General features: G+C 32.9%; 1 protein-coding gene across 2 annotated transcripts in view; it reads left to right on the top strand.

Moving 5' to 3' along the window:
- LOC119603485 overlaps positions 1–17,141 on the top strand; it is a 30,276-nt gene extending 13,135 nt beyond the window's left edge. The window contains exons 1-3 of one of the 2 annotated variants that reach the window (XM_037955525.1): positions 8,862–9,099; positions 15,460–15,770; positions 15,833–17,141. In XM_037955525.1, coding sequence (XP_037811453.1) covers positions 15,620–15,770; positions 15,833–16,602 — 921 coding nt within the window. In that variant the 5' untranslated portion in view covers positions 8,862–9,099; positions 15,460–15,619 and the 3' untranslated portion in view covers positions 16,603–17,141. Of the gene's footprint in view, positions 1–8,861; positions 9,100–15,459; positions 15,771–15,832 lie in introns of those variants that run through there. The other variant, XM_037955524.1, reaches the window with a different exon arrangement.
- Positions 17,142–18,236: the final 1,095 nt, after the last annotated feature.

Genomic DNA, 18,236 nt, shown 5'->3' with positions numbered 1-18,236 from the left:
TAAATCAATTTTGATTAGCAACTAAAATATTTATTACTGGCAATTAAATGCAAAAATTCATTTTGATTTCTTGTTACATGGGCAATTATATAGTTTATCAAGTCTTAATATTACAAATACAATTTGAAACTTATGTTTTCTGTGTTTTTTTTTTTGTACTCAATAAAAAATTCTTTTGTTTTGAAATTGAAATAAAGAAAACAAAATAAAATTCATTCATTTTACTAAACTAGCGAAAAAAACTTAATTTAAAAAAGTGGTTATTTTTAAATTGGCAAGAAAAAAAACCATTTTCTATTTTCAAGAATTGCGCAGAACTAATCAGTTGTTTCAATTCAAAATATTTTTTTTTTTTTTGAATTGAAAATTAACAATTTTGCTTTCAATATTATAGATGCAAGAGCGAGTGGCTTTAGTGTAGCTGCATTATATTTTTACAAAAAAATATGATTCATTCTTTTCGGTTTTTATAATTATTTCCATAAATTACATTGTATTTTGTACTCAAAGTGTCATTACTATATATAATTTATAAATACAATAATTTAAACTGCTGACACATTATGGGGTGATATTTCAGTTAATTTTGTTTCAAATTCTTATGTTAGTTTTGCTTTCTAGACAAAATGTTAATGGGTATATAAAATTTTTATTTTCCTTGGACTTAATGAATGTAAATTTAATATTGAAAATGTAATTAATTTTTTAGGTGACACTAAATATAAAAAAATTACAGTATAGACTACCCACATACTCGGCTATAATCTAGTGTATAGTCTATAGTCTAGTCTATAGTCTAGTCTATAGTCTAGTCTATAGTCTAGTCTAGTCTAGTCTAGTCTAGTCTATAGTCTAGTCTATAGTCTAGTCTATAGTCTAGTCTATAGTCTAGTCTATAGTCTAGTCTATAGTCTAGTCTACAGTCTAGTCTACAGTCTAGTCTATAGTCTAGTCTATAGTCTATGATAGTCTAGTCTATAGTCTAGTCTATAGTCTAGTCTATAGTCTAGTCTATAGTCCTAGTCTATAGTCTAGTCTATAGTCTGTCTACAGTCTAGTCTATAGCTAGTCTACTAGTCTAGTCTATAGTATAGTCTAGTCTATAGTCTAGTCTATAGTCTAGTCTATTCTAGTCTAGTCTAGTCTATAGTGTAGTCTATAGTCTAGTCTATAGTCTAGTCTATAGTGTAGTCATAGTCTAGTCTATAGTGTAGTCTATAGTCTAGTCTATAGTCTAGTCTATAGTGTAGTCTATAGTGTAGTCTATAGTAGTAGTCTATAGTGTAGTCTATAGTCTAGTCTATAGTCTAGTCTATAGTCTAGTCTATAGTCTAGTCTATAGTCTAGTCTATAGTCTAGTCTATAGTCTAGTCTATAGTCTAGTCTATAGTCTAATCCATAGTCTAGTCTATAGTCTAGTCTATAGTCTAGTCTATAGTCTAGTCTATAGTCTAGTCTATAGTCTAGTCTATAGTCTAGTCTATAGTCTAGTCTATAGTCTAGTCTATAGTCTAGTCTATAGTCTAGTCTATAGTCTAGTCTATAGTCTAGTCTATAGTCTAGTCCTATAGTATAGTCTATAGTCTAGTCTATATCTAGTCTATAGTCTAGTCTATAGTCTAGTCTATAGTCTAGTATATAGCTAGTCTATAGTCTAGGTCTAAGTCTAGTCTATAGTCTAGTCTATAGTATAGTCTATAGTCTAGTCTATAGTCTAGTCTATAGTTGTCTAGTCTAGTCATAGTCTAGTCTATAGTCTAGTCTATAGTCTAGTCTATAGTCTAGTCTATAGTCTAGTCTATAGTCTAGTCTATAGTCTAGTCCTATAGTCTAGTCTATAGTCTAGGTCTATAGTCTAGTCTATAGTCTAGTATAGTCTAAGTCTATAGTCTAGTCTATAGTCTAGTCTATAGTCTAGTCTATAGTCTAGTCATAGGTCTAGTCTATAGTTAGTCTATAGTCTAGTCTATAGTCTAGTCTATAGTCTAGTCTATAGTCTAGTCCTATAGTTCTAGTCTATAGTCTAGTCTATATCTAGTCTATGTCTAGTCTATAGTCTAGTCTATAGTCTAGTCTATAGTCTAGTCTATAGTCTAGTCTATAGTCTAGTCTATAGTCTAGTCTATAGTCCTAGTCTATAGTCCTAGTCTATAGTCTAGTCTATAGTCTAGTCTATAGTCTAGTCTATAGTCTAGTCTATAGTCTAGTCTATAGTCTAGTCTATAGTCTAGTCTATAGTCCTAGTCTATAGTCTAGTCTATAGTCTAGTCTATAGTCTAGTCTATAGTCTAGTCTATAGTCAGTCTATAGTCTAGTCTATAGTCTAGTCCTATAGTCTAGTCTTAGTCTAGTCTAGCTAGTCTAGCTAGTCATAGTCTAGTCTATAGTCTAGTCTATAGTCCTAGTCTATAGTCTAGTCTATAGTCTAGTCTATAGTCTAGTCTATAGTCCTAGTCTATAGTCTGAGTATATTAGTCTAGGTCTATAGTCTAGTCTATAGTCTAGTCTATAGTCTAGTCTATAGTCTAGTCTATAGTCTAGTCTATAGTCTAGCTATAGTCTAGTCCTACCTATAGTTGGTCTAGTCTATATTCTAGTCTATAGTCTAGTCTACATTCTAGTCTATATTCTAGTCTATATTCTAGTCTATAATCGAGTCTATAGTATAGTCTATAGTCTAGTCTATAGTCTAGTCTATAGTCTAGTCTATAGTCTAGTCTATAGTCTAGTCTATAGTCTAGTCTATAGTCTAGTCTATAGTCTAGTCTATAGTCTAGTCTATAGTCTAGTCTATAGTCTAGTCTATAGTCTAGTCTATAGTCTAGTCTTTAGTCTAGTCTATAGTCTAGTCTATAGTCTAGTCTATAGTCTAGTCTATAGTCTAGTCTATAGTCTAGTCTATAGTCTAGTCTATAGTCTAGTCTATAGTCTAGTCTATAGTCTAGTCTATAGTCTTAGTCTATAGTCTAGTCTAGTCTAGTCTAGTAGTCTATAGTCTAGTCTATAGTCTAGTCTACTATTCTAGTCTATATTCTAGTCTATAATCGAGTCTAGTCTATAGTCTAGTCTATAGTCTAGTCTATAGTCTAGTCTATAGTCTAGTCTATAGTCTAGTCTATAGTCTAGTCTATAGTCTAGTCTATAGTCTAGTCTAGTCTAGTCTATAGTCTAGTCTATAGTCTAGTCTATAGTCTAGTCTATAGTCTAGTCTATAGTCTAGTCTATAGTCTAGTCTATAGTCTATATAGTCTAGTCTATAGTCTAGTCTATAGTCTAGTCTATAGTCTAGTCTATAGTCTAGTCTATAGTCTAGTCTATAGTCTAGTCTATAGTCTAGTCTATAGTCTAGTCTATAGTCTAGTCTATAGTCTAGTCTATAGTCTAGTCTATAGTCTAGTCTATAGTCTAGTCTATAGTCTAGTCTATAGTCTAGTCTATAGTCTAGTCTATAGTCTAGTCTATAGTCTAGTCTATAGTCTATAGTCTAGTCTATAGTCTAGTCTATAGTCTAGTCTAGTCTAGTCTATAGTCTAGTCTATAGTCTAGTCTATAGTCTAGTCTATAGTCTAGTCTATAGTCTAGTCTATAGTCTAGTCTATAGTCTAGTCTATAGTCTAGTCTATAGTCTAGTCTATAGTCTAGTCTATAGTCTAGTCTATAGTCTAGTCTATAGCCTAGTCTATAGTCTAGTCTATAGTCTAGTCTATAGTCTAGTCTATAGCCTAGTCTATAGTCTAGTCTATTGTCTAGTCTATAGTCTAGTCTATAGTCTAGTCTATAGTCTAGTCTATAGTCTAGTCTATAGTCTAGTCTATAGTCTAGTCTATAGTCTAGTCTATAGTCTAGTCTATAGTCTAGTCTATAGTCTAGTCTATAGTCTAGTCTATAGTCTAGTCTATAGTCTAGTCTATAGTCTAGTCTATAGTCTAGTCTATAGTCTAGTCTATAGTCTAGTCTATAGTCTAGTCTATAGTCTAGTCTAGCCTATAGTCTGGTCTAGTCTATATTCTAGTCTATAGTCTAGTCTACATTCTAGTCTATATTCTAGTCTATATTCTAGTCTATAATCGAGTCTATAGTATAGTCTATAGTCTAGTCTATAGTCTAGTCTATAGTCTAGTCTATAGTCTAGTCTATAGTCTAGTCTATAGTCTAGTCTATAGTCTAGTCTATAGTCTAGTCTATAGTCTAGTCTTTAGTCTAGTCTATAGTCTAGTCTATAGTCTAGTCTATAGTCTAGTCTATAGTCTAGTCTATAGTCTAGTCCATAGTCTAGTCTATAGTCTAGTCTATAGTCTAGTCTATAGTCTAGTCTACACAGAAAAAAATGGAATTCAAAATCAAACAAAAAATTCATAAAGCCAAGTATTTTTTTTACTAAAATAGGACCTATCACGAAATTCGTAAAATCAAGTACTCAAATTCGTAAATTCTTTATTGAAAAAATTTCAGGATTTTTCTTATTAAAATAATATATTAAAATAATTATTAAAATAATTTACGAAAAACATTAATAAATAATCGCAACATTTCCAAACAATTATTTTACTGAAACAATAACACAAGTTATTAGTATTTGTACTGAAATTCAAGCAAATATGTTATCTGAAACAGTTAAATTATTTATTGTATTTTGGCAATAATAATAAGAAAATTTTTTATTGAATCTATAAAAATTTTGTTAAAAAATATATACTAAATTTTAACAAAAATTTTACAAAAAATATTTAAAACTAAAAGTAGTAAAAAAATTACATATATACTTACAACATTTTTAAGAAAACGTTTCTAATTCTAGAAACTATTATTTTGTACTGTGAAAACTGAAACACTTATACATTAAATGTTATAAACCAAATAAGAATTATATCAATTCATTTTAGTACATTCCAAAACTGGTTTTATTGTTGTATTCCATATGCTGACATAAAAATAAAACTCAAACAAAAACATTTATTGAATCAGTAAAAATATTTACTGAAAGTTAAATTTATTTCAATAAAGTGTTTGCTAGAAAATATTTTCCTTCTGTGTGAACATCAAACAAATTCGTTATAAACCCAAATAAAAATATTTATAAAAATCGAAATTAAATTTAAGCAAACGATTGTTAAGAAAAAAATTGTGCATATTTTTTTCTGTGTATAGTCTAGTCTATAGTCTAGTCTATAGTCTAGTCTATAGTCTAGTCTATAGTCTAGTCTATAGTCTAGTCTATAGTCTAGTCTATAGTCTAGTCTATAGTCTAGTCTATAGTCTAGTCTATAGTCCAGTCTTTAGTTTAGTCTATATTCTAGTCTATAGTGTAGTTTAAAGTCTAGTTATAAAACCTAGAAAAGTAAAAATTTCTAGTATTTCCAAATGACAATTTTCCATGCCTGTTATCAGACCTGTTATAGAATTCCATTCCAATCGAAACTGGAATTTTTTTCTGTATTTTGTTTTCGATCAGAATGGAATTCTTTCTATACCAGACCTGAATCTATATTTAAAACCATTTACACACAACATTTATAATTTTATATTGGTAATGGTTACAAAAGGATTTTTTTGTTAATAAAAGTAAAGAACTCGTAAATTTCAATTTCATTATTGTAATACTTATTAGAATCTTTTGAAAAAAACAAGTTTCCATTGCGTGTTTAAATATTCAGATATTTATTAAATATATACGAAATAATAACAAACTAATTCGTAAACAAATCACGTTGGCATAATTAATAGAGTTGAGTTTTTTTTTTGGCAACGAAATTTTGTTTTAAAATATAATACACGAATCTGTTACAATTTCAATTACTACGAACAGTAAAACTTGAAAGTGATCACCTATGATATTGGAATATATGATTCGTTATACTCTGGTATTGCTGTATATATTTCTTCAAATAACTTGTTATTTTGCTATAAATTAAAAATATATATAAACAACTTATACTTTAAAAAAAGTTTTGTTATCAACTTCCCGCAAGTTGACAAACAAGCTTGTAATAAATTTCAATACAAAATTATATAAAGTACTTATTGATCCGTAATTACAAAACAAATATAAACATTTTTAAAACAAAGAAATGTTTAAAATATAATAATTATTTCATAAACATTTCCTCTTCAATTCAGTGTAAATGAAAAAGCAAAATAAAATAATTATACTGCAGTAATTATAAATAAAATATTGATTTTGTTTTGTAAAGATCTGTCACAGGCGTGGCAGGATCTGTTTTTAAGAGGGGACATGTGATGGGAAATTGTGATGAAAACAATAAAAATTGTGTTTTATATAAATATTTATTTTAATATCTAGCCCCTACCTGGAAATAAGAAATAAACTACGCCCTTGAAATCAGCTGATTATGCAAATTGTCATTGAGACGACGAAAGTGAATACAATTTCAATGCTTACGTATCTCTTACCATATGCATATACTTTATAAAATAATTTAAAAACACACCATCTATAGCATCATTATCGTCTTATCGCAAAATCGACAAAATGTTGGGAATTTTTTATTTCGTTTCCCCTTGTGTCTATCCCAACTTGTAGTTATAATAAATAATTAAATTATATAGATTTACTAGATACTTTAGAACGTGACTTATACCAGCTAATTAAAATTAAAAAAACAACAAATATTTAAAAAAAAATAAAGCAAAATCAAAACATGTGATTTTTCAATTATTTATATTAACAAAAAATTTATAAAAGAAAAATATTAATAATAAAAGCCTAACTAAAATTATTAACAAACAAAAGAATAAATATTGGAATATTTCGAATGAATGAATTAATTAATTAATTTCACAATGAAACAAACGTTTAATTGAATTAATTACACAAGTGATTGCATGTCAAAGTGGTAAACATGGAGGTTTTTGATTCGAAATCGCAAAACCATTTCAACTACTAAAATTAAATCCACAAATCCAAAACGGGTGGAAAATATTAAATGTGGAACCTAACAAGGAACAATCTAACTTTGTTTGCCCTTGTATATGATGTTGACAAGCTGGAGTTGTGCAAAAAATCCCAACAGGAATAGAAACCTCATCGCATAAGTTTCAGACATCAAATTTGCATTCAAGAGAATAAAGTTGATATAGTATATTAGAATTAACCTAAACCACAAGTTGTCATTAGAATGTATACAAACCCCCAAATGTCATTCAACTTTTAACCGCAATCCAATTTATGTGTGTTAATAGCTTACTGTGTCATTCCTGTATTCAAAATTCAAAATGTTTAAAACATTTTTTTTTATTTCTGCATTTTAAATAGCATTAAACAAATCCAATAAATAGTCAGTTCAAATTCCACAGAATATTAAATCTGCATAAAAAATATACTCATATAAACTGAGGAACAGTCCCCTAAATATCATAAAAATTATTGCACAGATTCGAATAAAAATTAAAATAAAATTAAACATCCGATATCTAGTTTTGGGGTTTTTAGATAAATTATTACTTAAACTAGATATTAGAAGGTTTCTAAGAACTTAAAGCTCTAATTATAATAACACCGATAGATAGATAGATAGATAGATAGATAGATAGATAGATAGATAGATAGATAGATAGATAGATGAGATGATAGATCGATAGATAGATAGATAGATAGATATAGATAGATAGATAGATATGATAGATCGATATAGCTCGCTAGCTCGCTCGATCGCTATCTCGCTCGCTCGCTCGCTCGCTCTCGCTAGCTCGCTCGCTCGCTCGCTCGCTCGCTGCTGTGCTCGCTCGATCTAGCTCGCTCGCTCGCTCTCTAGCTAGCTCGCTCGCTCGCTCGCTCCTCGCTCGCTCGCTCGCTCGCTCGCTCGCTCGCTCGCTCGCTCGCTCGCTCGCTCGCTCGCTCGCTCGCTCGCTCGCTCGCTCGCTCGCTCGCTCGCTCGCTCGCTCGCTCGCTCGCTCGCTCGCTCGCTCGCTCGCTCGCTCGCTCGCTCGCTCGCTCGCTCTCGCTCGCTCGCTCGCTCGCTCGCTCGCTCGCTCGCTCGCTCGCTCGCTCGCTCGCTCGCTCTCTCGCTCGCTCGCTCGCTCTCTCTCTCTCGCTCGCTCGCTCGCTCGCTCGCTCGCTCGCTCGCTCGCTCGCTCGCTCGCTCGCTCGCTCGCTCGCTCGCTCGCTCGCTCGCTCGCTCGCCCTCGCTCGCTCGCTCGCTCGCTCGCTCGCTGCTCGCTCTCTCGCTCGCTCGCGCTCTCGCTCGCTCGTCGCTCGCTCGCTCGCTCGCTCGCTCGCTCTCTCGCTCGCTCGCTCGCTCGCTCGCTCGCTCGCTGCTCGCTCGCTCGCTCGCTCTCGCTCGCTCGCTCGCTCGCTCGCTCGCTCGCTCGCTCGCTCGCTCGCTCGCTCGCTCGCTGCTCGCTCGCTCGCTCGCTCGCTCTCTCTCGCTCGCTCGCTCGCTCGCTCGCTCGCTCGCTCCTCGCTCGCTCGCTCGCTGCTCGCTCGCTCGCTCGCTCGCTCTCGCTCTCTCGCTCGCTCGCTCGCTCGCTCCTCGCTCGCTCGCTCGCTCCTCGCTCGCTCGCTCGCTCGCTCGCTCGCTCGCTCGCTCGTCGCTAGTTTGTCTTTAGATCAATAGATCGTAGTGTCGCTTCTATATACATCAATCCCTATAAGTCCGTGTGTCGCCCCGCGTCTGTTTGTTTTGTTTCAACGTGTTTTATCTCATCAATTTCATTGTCTTCTTCCTGATTAGTATTTCGAAGCAATTTCATTATTATTTTAATTAATTATCAACTAATTTTACCAACAAACATTTTTAAAATATCAAAGTTTGTATTGTAAGTTAACAAATAATCCGAGTTCTTTGTTATAAAATTTAAATTAACTGGAATACATTATCATTGAAGATCCTTTACTGTTAATCATCTGAGTTTTAAAAATCTGTTTAGTTTTAAAAAATCTGCCAACGTAGACAACCAAACGAAAAACGAGAAACAGTAGTGAAAAATAACAAATATTTTTTTTTAAATTTTAAAAAAAGATATTGGAAATTTGCAAAAAGTTGAAAAAAAAAAATCAACATTTATAGTTTTCAATAATATTTAAATATCCTAAAAGTGTTATAGTGCTAGTTGAAAAATAACATAAATAAAATTTAATTGGTAAGTCCTAATATCCGCCTGGACTTAATTATTGTTAAAATTTCTAATTTTTATTAAATATTTTTATTTAGAGAAAACTTCCCTTAAATTTTCTTTTTGTAATATTTTCTTTTTATGGAAAATAGTTTCTTCTATAGAAAATTTGTTCAAATTTTAATTTCATTCTATTCCAATTTTAAACATTCTTGTTAAATATGTAAATGTTTTGTTTATTGTTTTAGCAAAATATTTATTAAAGCAAATAAATACAAAGTTTTTGTTATTGTTATAAACAAAACTATTGTTTTTATTTGTTTCATTTTATTATTTTGCGTAGATTAAATTCTATTCCAAAAGTAGAAATGAAAGAAAATTATGTTCAGAAAAAATTTTTTTTACTACGCATTAATTTGTTTACAGATAAACACTAAGAATCAGGTTTTTTTTATATTTATACATTTGTTTATACATTTTTAATAATATTGTGTGAGTTTTTTCCGCATTATGTTTATTTACAATTTGTTTTTGCGTTTTTATAGTTTGAACCAGACATGGGAAATAGAAATGTTTTAATATGTAGTACTAACCTACACCAAAAAGAAACAGCAACTTCTTCAACATGATAAATTTAAATTTTTAATAACTAATAATTTAAAAATTTTTTTATAATTTTTAGGGTTTATGGGATAGTCTATTGTATAGCCTATGGACTAATCTACAGACCAGTCTGTAAAATAGTATATGGACTAAATTACTGAAAAAGTACAATAGCAGTGAATTTTCCATCCCTTGTTTAATAATTGTTGTTTTGATTTTGTTGGTGTATTTATGATTATCGTTGGAGTCTAAACAGCTGATGATAATGAATGATGAAGGCGATAAATTTTTGTTGTTGTTACATAAATAATTATATATAATATAGTTTTAATGTTGGCTAGTTAGTTCTAGTTCAGTTCTAGTTTAGTTCTAGTTCAAGTTCAGTTCTAGTTCAGTTCTAGTTCAGTTCTAGTTCAGTTCTAGTTCAGTTCTAGTTCAGTTCTAGTTCAGTTCTAGTTCTAGTTCAGTTCTAGTTCAGTTCTAATTCAGTTCTAGTTCAGTTCTAGTTCAGTTCTAGTTCAGTTCTAGTTCAGTTCTAGTTCAGTTCTAGTTCAGTTCTAGTTCAGTTCTAGTTCAGTTCTAGTTCAGTTCTAGTTCAGTTCTAGTTCAGTTCTAGTTCAGTTCTAGTTCAGTTCTAGTTCAGTTCTAGTTCAGTTCTAGTTCAGTTCTAGTTAAGTTCTAGTTCAGTTCTAGTTCAGTTCTAGTTCAGTTCTAGTTCAGTTCTAGTTCAGTTCTAGTTCAGTTCTAGTTCAGTTCTAGTTCTAGTTCAGTTCTAGTTCAGTTCTAGTTCTAGTTCAGTTCTAGTTCAGTTCTAGTTCAGTTCTAGTTCAGTTCTAATTCAGTTCTAGTTCAGTTCTAGTTCAGTTCTAATTCAGTTCTAGTTCAGTTCTAGTTCAGTTCTAGTTCAGTTCTAGTTCAGTCCTAGTTCAGTTCTAGTTCAGTTCTAGTTCAGTTCTAGTTCAGTTCTAGTTCAGTTCTAGTTCAGTTATAGTTCAGTTATAGTTCAGTTCTAGTTCTGTTTTAGTTCAGTTCTAGTTCTGTTCTAGTTCAGTTTTAGTTCTAGTTCAGTTTAGTTCCAGTTTAGTTCTAGTTCAGTTCTAGATCAGTTCTAGTTCAGTTCTAGTTCAGTTCTAGTTCAGTTCTAGTTCAGTTCTAGTTCAGTTCTAGTTCAGTTCTAGTTCATTTCTAGTTCAGTTCTAGTTCAGTTCTAGTTCAGTTCTAGTTCAATTCTAGTTCAGTTCTAGTTCATTTCTAGTTCAGTTCTAGTTCAGTTCTAGTTCAGTTCTAGTTCAGTTCTAGTTCAGTTCTAGTTCAGTTCTAGTTCAGTTCTAGTTCAGTTCTAGTTCAGTTCTAGTTCAGTTCTAGTTCAGTTCTAGTTCAGTTCTAGTTTCTAGTTCAGTGTTCAGTCTAAGTTCAGTTCTAAGTTCAGTTCTAGTTCAGTTTCTAGTTCAGTTCTAGTTCAGTAGTTCAGTTCTAGTTCAGTTCTAGTTCAGTTCTAGTTCAGTTCTAGTTCAGTTCTAGTTCAGTTCTAGTTCAGTTCTAGTTCAGTTCTAGTTCAGTTCTAGTTCAGTTCTAGTTCAGTTCTAGTTCAGTTCTAGTTCAGTTCTAGTTCAGTTCTAGTTCAGTCTAGTTCAGTTCTAGTTCAGTTCTAGTTCAGTTCTAGTTCAGTTTCTAGTTCAGTTCTAGTTCAGTTCTAGTTCAGTTCTAGTTCAGTTCTAGTTCAGTTCTAGTTCAGTTCTAGTTCAGTTCTAGTTCAGTTCTAGTTCAGTTCTAGTTCAGTCTAGTTCAGTTCTAGTTCAGTTTCTAGTTCAGTCTAGTTCAGTTCTAGTTCAGTTCTAGTTCAGTTCTAGTTCGTTCTAGTTCAGTTCTAGTTCAGTTCTATTTCAGTTCTAGTTCAGTTCTAGTTCAGTTCTAGTTCAGTTCTAGTTCAGTTCTAGTTCAGTTCTAGTTCAGTTCTAGTTCAGTTCTAGTTCAGTTCTAGTTCAGTTCTAGTTCAGTTCTAGTTCAGTTCTAGTTCAGTTCTAGTTCAGTTCTAGTTCTAGTTCAGTTCTAGTTCAGTTCTAGTTCAGTTCTAGTTCAGTTCCAGTTCAGTTCTAGCTCAGTTCCAGATCAGTCTTAGTTCTGTTCTAATCCATTTCTAGTTCAGTTCTCATTCAGTTCTCGTTCAGTTTTTAGTTTAGTTTTAGTTCAGTTCTAGTTTAGTTGTAGTTCAGCTATCATTCAGTTCTCGTTCAGTTTTGGTGCAGTTGTAGTTCTAAGTAATTAGTTAGTTAATTGGATTTAAAAATTACTCATTTCAATTCGAAAACTTCTCAACTATAACTAAAGAAACAACAATTTGTTCATAATCTTCGGACAAAGTCAAATGTTACAATTTGTTATTATTATTTATTAATAATTACTATTTAATTATATTATTAACAAGTAATAAAAATACAAACACATTAATCATTTTTATAGTTACTTTTTCAATATAAATTTTACGTTGACGTTTGCAAATGACCTAAGGAGACGATCTTAGTATTCAGCTCAACAAAGACACAATAAAACACAAAATATTGAGTCAAATTGTCGATCATTTTATATGGTTTTTGGCAAGCGTATTGCCACAACTGTTAAATGATGTAAAACGAAAGTTTTTTTTTTTTTTTGCAAATTGATCGATTAAAGATATTTGATAATATATTTCGATGTATTTTGTATGAATACAATTTTGTTTATTTAATTTATATTAATTTGATTTGTTTTGCAAATAATAAGAAAACGAGGAAAAGTGAAGAAAAATAAAACACTAACAAAGTTTATTTAATTTCATTTGCATTGTTTTTATAATGTTTTGCATTGCATTTAAACAATGAACAAAACAATTTTGAACTCTAGCCAATAATACGGAATGAATAAAGTAACCTTGAACCGGGTTATAGAATTAAAAGAGTTAGTTAGGAGGAATGATTTTGCAATATTATTAAATGGCGACATTTAATAATAATGAGTTTAAAAGTAACTGATCCTTAAAAATTCTAAGTGTAAATTTTAACTAACATCGTATCAAATGTGCCGAGACCATTGACTGAAGTTTCGTTTTATTTGTGTTCTAGTTCAGTTCTAGAGTAGTTCTAGTTCAGTTCTAGAGTAGTTCTAGTTTAGTTCTAGAGTAGTTCTAGTTCAGTTCTAGAGTAGTTCTAGTTCAGTTCTAGAGTAGTTCTAGTTCAGTTCTAGAGAAGTTCTAGTTTAGTTCAGTTCTTGTTCAGTTCTAGTTCAGTTCTAGTTCATTCAGTTCTAGTTCATTCAGTTCTAGTTCATTCAGTTCTAGTTCATTCAGTTCAAGTTCATTCGGTTCTAGTTCATTCAGTTCTAGTTCATTCAGTTCTGGTTCATTTAGTTCTAGTTCATTCTGTTCTAGTTCAGTTCCAGTTCAGTTCTAGTTCAGTTCTAGTTCAGTTCTAGTTCAAGTTCTAGTTCAGTTCTAGTTCAGTTCTAGTTCAGTTCTAGTTCAGTTCTAGTTCAGTTCTAGTTCAGTTCTAGTTCAGTTCTAGTTCAGTTCTAGTTCAGTTCTAGATCAGTTCTAGTTCAGTTCTAGTTCAGTTCTAGTTCAGTTCTAGTTCAGTTCTAGTTCAGTTCTAGTTCAGTTCTAGTTCAGTTCTAGTCAGTCTTGTTCAGTTCTAGTTCAGTTCTAGTTAAGTTCTAGTTCAGTTCTAGTTCAGTTCTAGTTCAGTTCTAGTTCAGTTCTAGTTCAGTTCTAGTCAGTTCTAGTTCAGTTCTAGTTTAGTTCTAGTTCAGTTCTAGTTCAGTTCTAGTTCCGTTCTAGTTCAGTTCTAGTCCAGTTCTAGTTCAGTTCTAGTTCAGTTCTAGTTCAGTTCTTGTTCAGTTCTAGTTCAGTTCTAGTTCAGTTCTAGTTCAGTTCTAGTCAGTTCTAGTTCAGTTCTAGTTCAGTTCTAGTTCAGTTCTAGTTCAGTTCTAGTTCAGTTCTAGTTCAGTTCTAGTTAGTTCTAGTTTAGTTCTAGTTAGTTCTAGTTCAGTTCTAGTTCAGTTCTAGTTCAGTTCTAGTTCAGTTCTAGTTCAGTTCTAGTTCAGTTCTAGTTCAGTTCTAGTTCAGTTCTAGTTCAGTTCTAGTTCAGTTCTAGTTCGTTCTAGTTCAGTTCTAGTTCAGTTCTAGTTCAGTTCTAGTTCAGTTCTAGTTCAGTTCTAGTTCAGTTCTAGTTCAGTTCTAGTTTCAGTTCTAGTTCAGTTCTAGTTCAGTTCTAGTTCAGTTCTAGTTCAGTTCTAGTTCAGTTCTAGTTCAGTTCTAGTTCAGTTCAAGTTCAGTTTCTAGTTCAGTTCTGGTTCAGTTCTAGTTCAGTTCTTAGTTCAGTTCTAGTTCATAGTTCTAGTTCAGTTCGAGTTCAGTTCTAGTTCAGTTCTAGTTCAGTTCTAGTTCAGTTCTAGTTCAGTTCTAGTAGTTCTAGTTCAGTTCAAGTTCAGTTTCTAGTTCAGTCGGTTCAGTTCTAGTTCAGTTCTAGTTCAGTTCTAGTTCAGTTCTAGTTCAGTTCTAGTTCAGTTCTAGTTTCCGTCTAGTTCTAGTTCAGTTCTAGTTCAGTTCTAGTTCAGTTCTAGTCAGTTCTAGTTCAGTTCTAGTTCCAGTTCTAGGTCAGTTCTAGTTCAGTTTAGTCAGTTCTAGGTTCTAGTTCAGTTCTAGTTCAGTTTCTAGTTCAGTCTAGTTCAGTTCTAGTTCCGTTCTAGTTCAGTTCTAGTTCAGTTCAGTTCAGTTCTAGTCAGTTCTAGTTCAGTTCTAGTTCAGTTCTAGTTCAGTTCTAGTTCAGTTCTAGTTCAGTTCTAGTTCAGTTCTAGTTCTAGTTCAGTTCTAGTTCAGTTCTCTAGTTCAGTTCTAGTCAGTTCTAGTTCAGTTCTAGTAGTTCAGTTCAGTTCTAGTTGCTAGTTCAGTTCTAGTTCAGTTCTAGTTCAGTTCTAGTTCAGTTCTAGTTCAGTTCTAGTTCAGTTCAGTTCTAGTTCAGTTCTAGTTCAGTTCTAGTTCAGTTCTAGTTCAGTTCTAGTTCAGTTCTAGTTCAGTTCTAGTTCAGTTCTAGTTCAGTTCTAGTTCAGTTCTAGTTCAGTTCTAGTTCAGTTCTAGTTCAGTTCTAGTTCAGTTCTAGTTCAGTTCTAGTTCAGTTCTAGTTCAGTTCTAGTTCAGTTCTAGTTCAGTCTAGTCAGTTCTAGTTCAGTTCTAGTTCAGTTCTAGTTCAGTTCTAGTTCAGTTCTAGTCAGTTCTTGTTCAGTTCTAGTTCAGTTCTAGTTAAGTTCTAGTTCAGTTCTAGTTCAGTTCTAGTTCAGTTCTAGTTCAGTTCTAGTTCAGTTCTAGTTCAGTTCTAAGTTCAGTTCTAGTTGAGTTCTAGTTCAGTTCTAGTTCAGTTCTAGTTCAGTTCTAGTTCAGTTCTAGTTCAGTTCTAGTTCAGTTCTAGTTCTAGTTCAGTTCTAGTTCAGTTCTAGTTCAGTTCTAGTTCAGTTCTAGTTCAGTTCTAGTTCAGTTCTAGTTCAGTTATTTCTATTTCAGTTCTACTTCATTCCTAGTTCAGTTCTAATTCAGTTCTAATTCCGTTCTATTTCAATAGTCCAGCACTAGTTCAGTTCTAGTTCAATAGCTTTAGTTCTGTGGTCGGTTATTTTGAGTAAAATGTTACTAATTGGAACAAGATTTCTTTGGCCTTTGACCCTTAAAATTTCAAATTATAAATATGGATGTCTTAAGATTTTAATTAACAATATTGATTGAATTATTACAATAAACTCATTTTTTTAATTTGTTTTCAGGATACACATACGACCTTTGGGCCTGATATTTTTGGTGATATTTGGTTTTTGGTTCTATAAAAATCGCTGTAATCTGCGCATACAAACACCACCAGAATTGGAAAAACATCTGCAATTGGTGCAGCAACGTATAATTGAATTTAGACAAACTAAACCAACAATGTTTTGTGCCATAGCTTCAGGATGTTTGGCAGCTTTGGCTGTAGTGGGTCATTTGGTATCCGGGTCTATGGTGGTATTGACGGGTTTAATAGTAGCGGCCATAATATCAACAAAATATAATTTTAAAATAATAAAAATTGAACCAAAAGGTACGATGATTAAAATGGAAATAAAAACGAATATTTTTTATATAAAAATCTTAAAATTTCAGATCTAGATTTTGCCTGGTCCGAAAAGTTACAACAACACGACTATGAACTAGATGATGAATTTATGCCCGAGGTAAATGAAAGCAATTTATTTGTTTTGGAAAGAGCTAGTGATTTGGCCTCTCTAACATTGCCAACCGAAGATGGCGATAATGATGAGGATAAAAGTGATGAAATACCTTCAGAACTCTTGATACCAGATTCTATACCAGAAATCGATGAAAATTCCACAGATGATGAACAAGATGATTTACTACCAGTGGTGCAGGTGTCAAAATCAGAGACACATATTAAGAACTCCCTACCCGCCTCAGATGCGTCAGTTAAATACTCGCAGTCTGAAGATACTATAGAATTTAAAAAGGGTCACTTTAAGCGTGACTCCTCACTATCGACCACTTCTTCATCGTCGGAGGAAAGTCTTTCGAAAGGCCTACAATTCCCCGATCACACCGCCGTTGATGGTCCCTCAAAGTCTAGGACTTCATCTTCAACAGTGGTGGCCAGACCTGGTGCAGCGGGGCAACTAGAGGCCAATGATTTAGTGGCCATGGCTGTTAAGTCCCAAACTCAAGCTTTTCTGGCTAATAGCAGTAAACTGATACCTACCCTTATGTCGGGTTTGGTTCAGGGAGTTTTGGGCGTAGGTGCTGGTGGTATTCCCACACAAAGTGGTCCTATACACGATTCTACACACAGACGTCTTGTCACCGCTTTAGATTCATCCGATGAAAGTGATTTTGAGATATTAGAAGAGGAAGATTGTCAATAATTTGTATTACATGGTCGCCACCAGAAGAAATTTATGATAGAAATGGTAGAAAAGAAAGAAGAAAACATTTAGAATTTCAACACAAGAAAAAAAACTCAATTTATTATGTAACCATCATGAAAGTTATCTGTGAATTATTATTTATATTTAAGTTATTTTAGTTTTTTTTTTTGTTTGTTTTTGTTTAGTGTTTTTTTTTTTAATTTTATTTTGCTATTTTTTTTTGTTTTTGTGCGCTTTGAAACGGGTTAAGGTTGTACCAAAAAAAAATTGAGTGAAACGTATTAGGCGATTTTGCAAATGTGTATAATGTAGGGCAACATTGAAATTTTAGAAAATTTTAAAGATATCAGTTTCATACTATTTAGAAGGAAGGTATAAACGAGAATTCAGTTCTTCTTTTATAGTGTTTTTATAAAAATGTTTTTGTTCAGTTCTAGTTCAGTTCTAGTTCAATTCTAGTTCAGTTCTAGTTCAGTTCTAGTTCAGTTCTAGTTCAGTTCTAGTTCAGTTCTAGTTCAGTTCTAGTTCAGTTCTAGTTCAGTTCTAGTTCAGTTCTAGTTCATTTCCAGTTCATTTCTAGTTCCGTTCTAGTTCCGTTCTAGTTCAGTTCTAGTTCAGTTCTAGTTCAGTTCTAGTTCAGTTCTAGTTTCAGTTCTAGTTCAGTTCTAGTTCAGTTCTAGTTCAGTTCTAGTTCAGTTCTAGTTCAGTTCTAGTTCAGTTCTAGTTCAGTTCTAGTTCAGTTCTAGTTCAGTTCTAGTTCAGTTCTAGTTCAGTTTCTAGTTCAGTTCTAGTTCAGTTCTAGTTCAGTTCTAGTTCAGTTCTAGTTCAGTTCTAGTTCAGTTCTAGTTCAGTTCTAGTTCAGTTCTAGTTCAGTTCTAGTTCAGTTCTAGTTCAGTTCTAGTTCAGTTCTAGTTCAGTTCTAGTTCAGTTCTAGTTCAGTTCTAGTTCAGTTCTAGTTCAGTTCTAGTTCAGTTCTAGTTCAGTTCTAGTTCAGTTCTAGTTCAGTTCTAGTTCAGTTCTAGTTCAGTTCTAGTTCAGTTCTAGTTCAGTTCTAGTTCAGTTCTAGTTCAGTTCTAGTTCAGTTCTAGTTCAGTTCTAGTTCAGTTCTAGTTCAGTTCTAGTTCAGTTCTAGTTCAGTTCTAGTTCAGTTCTAGTTCAGTTCTAGTTTAGTTCTAGTTCAGTTCTAGTTCAGTTCTAGTTCAGTTCTAGTTCAGTTCTAGTTCTAGTTCAGTTCTAGTTCAGTTCTAGTTCAGTTCTAGTTCAGTTCTAGCTCAGTTCTAGTTCAGTTCTAGTTCAGTTCTAGTTCAGTTCTAGTTCAGTTCTAGTTCTGTTCTAGTTCTGTTCTAGTTCAGTTCTAGTTCAGTTCTAGTTCTGTTCTAGTTCTGTTCTAGTTCAGTTCTAGTTCTGTTCTAGTTCTGTTCTAGTTCTGTTCTAGTTCTGTTCTAGTTCAGTTCTAGTTCTGTTCTAGTTCTAGTTCTGTTCTAGTTCAGTTCTAGTTCAGTTCTAGTTCAGTTCTAGTTCAGTTCTAGTTCAGTTCTAGTTCAGTTCTAGTTCAGTTCTAGTTCAGTTCTAGTTCAGTTCAGTTCTAGTTCAGTTCTAGTTCAGTAGTTCATTCTAGTTCAGTTCTAGTT

The sequence above is a fragment of the Lucilia sericata genome, unplaced genomic scaffold (genome assembly GCF_015586225.1).
Source record: "Lucilia sericata isolate MDLA Ls3-8-SP2 unplaced genomic scaffold, ASM1558622v1 Contig000309F_arrow, whole genome shotgun sequence".
NCBI classification, from domain to species: domain Eukaryota; kingdom Metazoa; phylum Arthropoda; class Insecta; order Diptera; family Calliphoridae; genus Lucilia; species Lucilia sericata.
The sequence above is the reverse complement of the archived record's forward strand: the minus strand, read 5'-3'. Positions and strand labels throughout refer to the sequence as shown.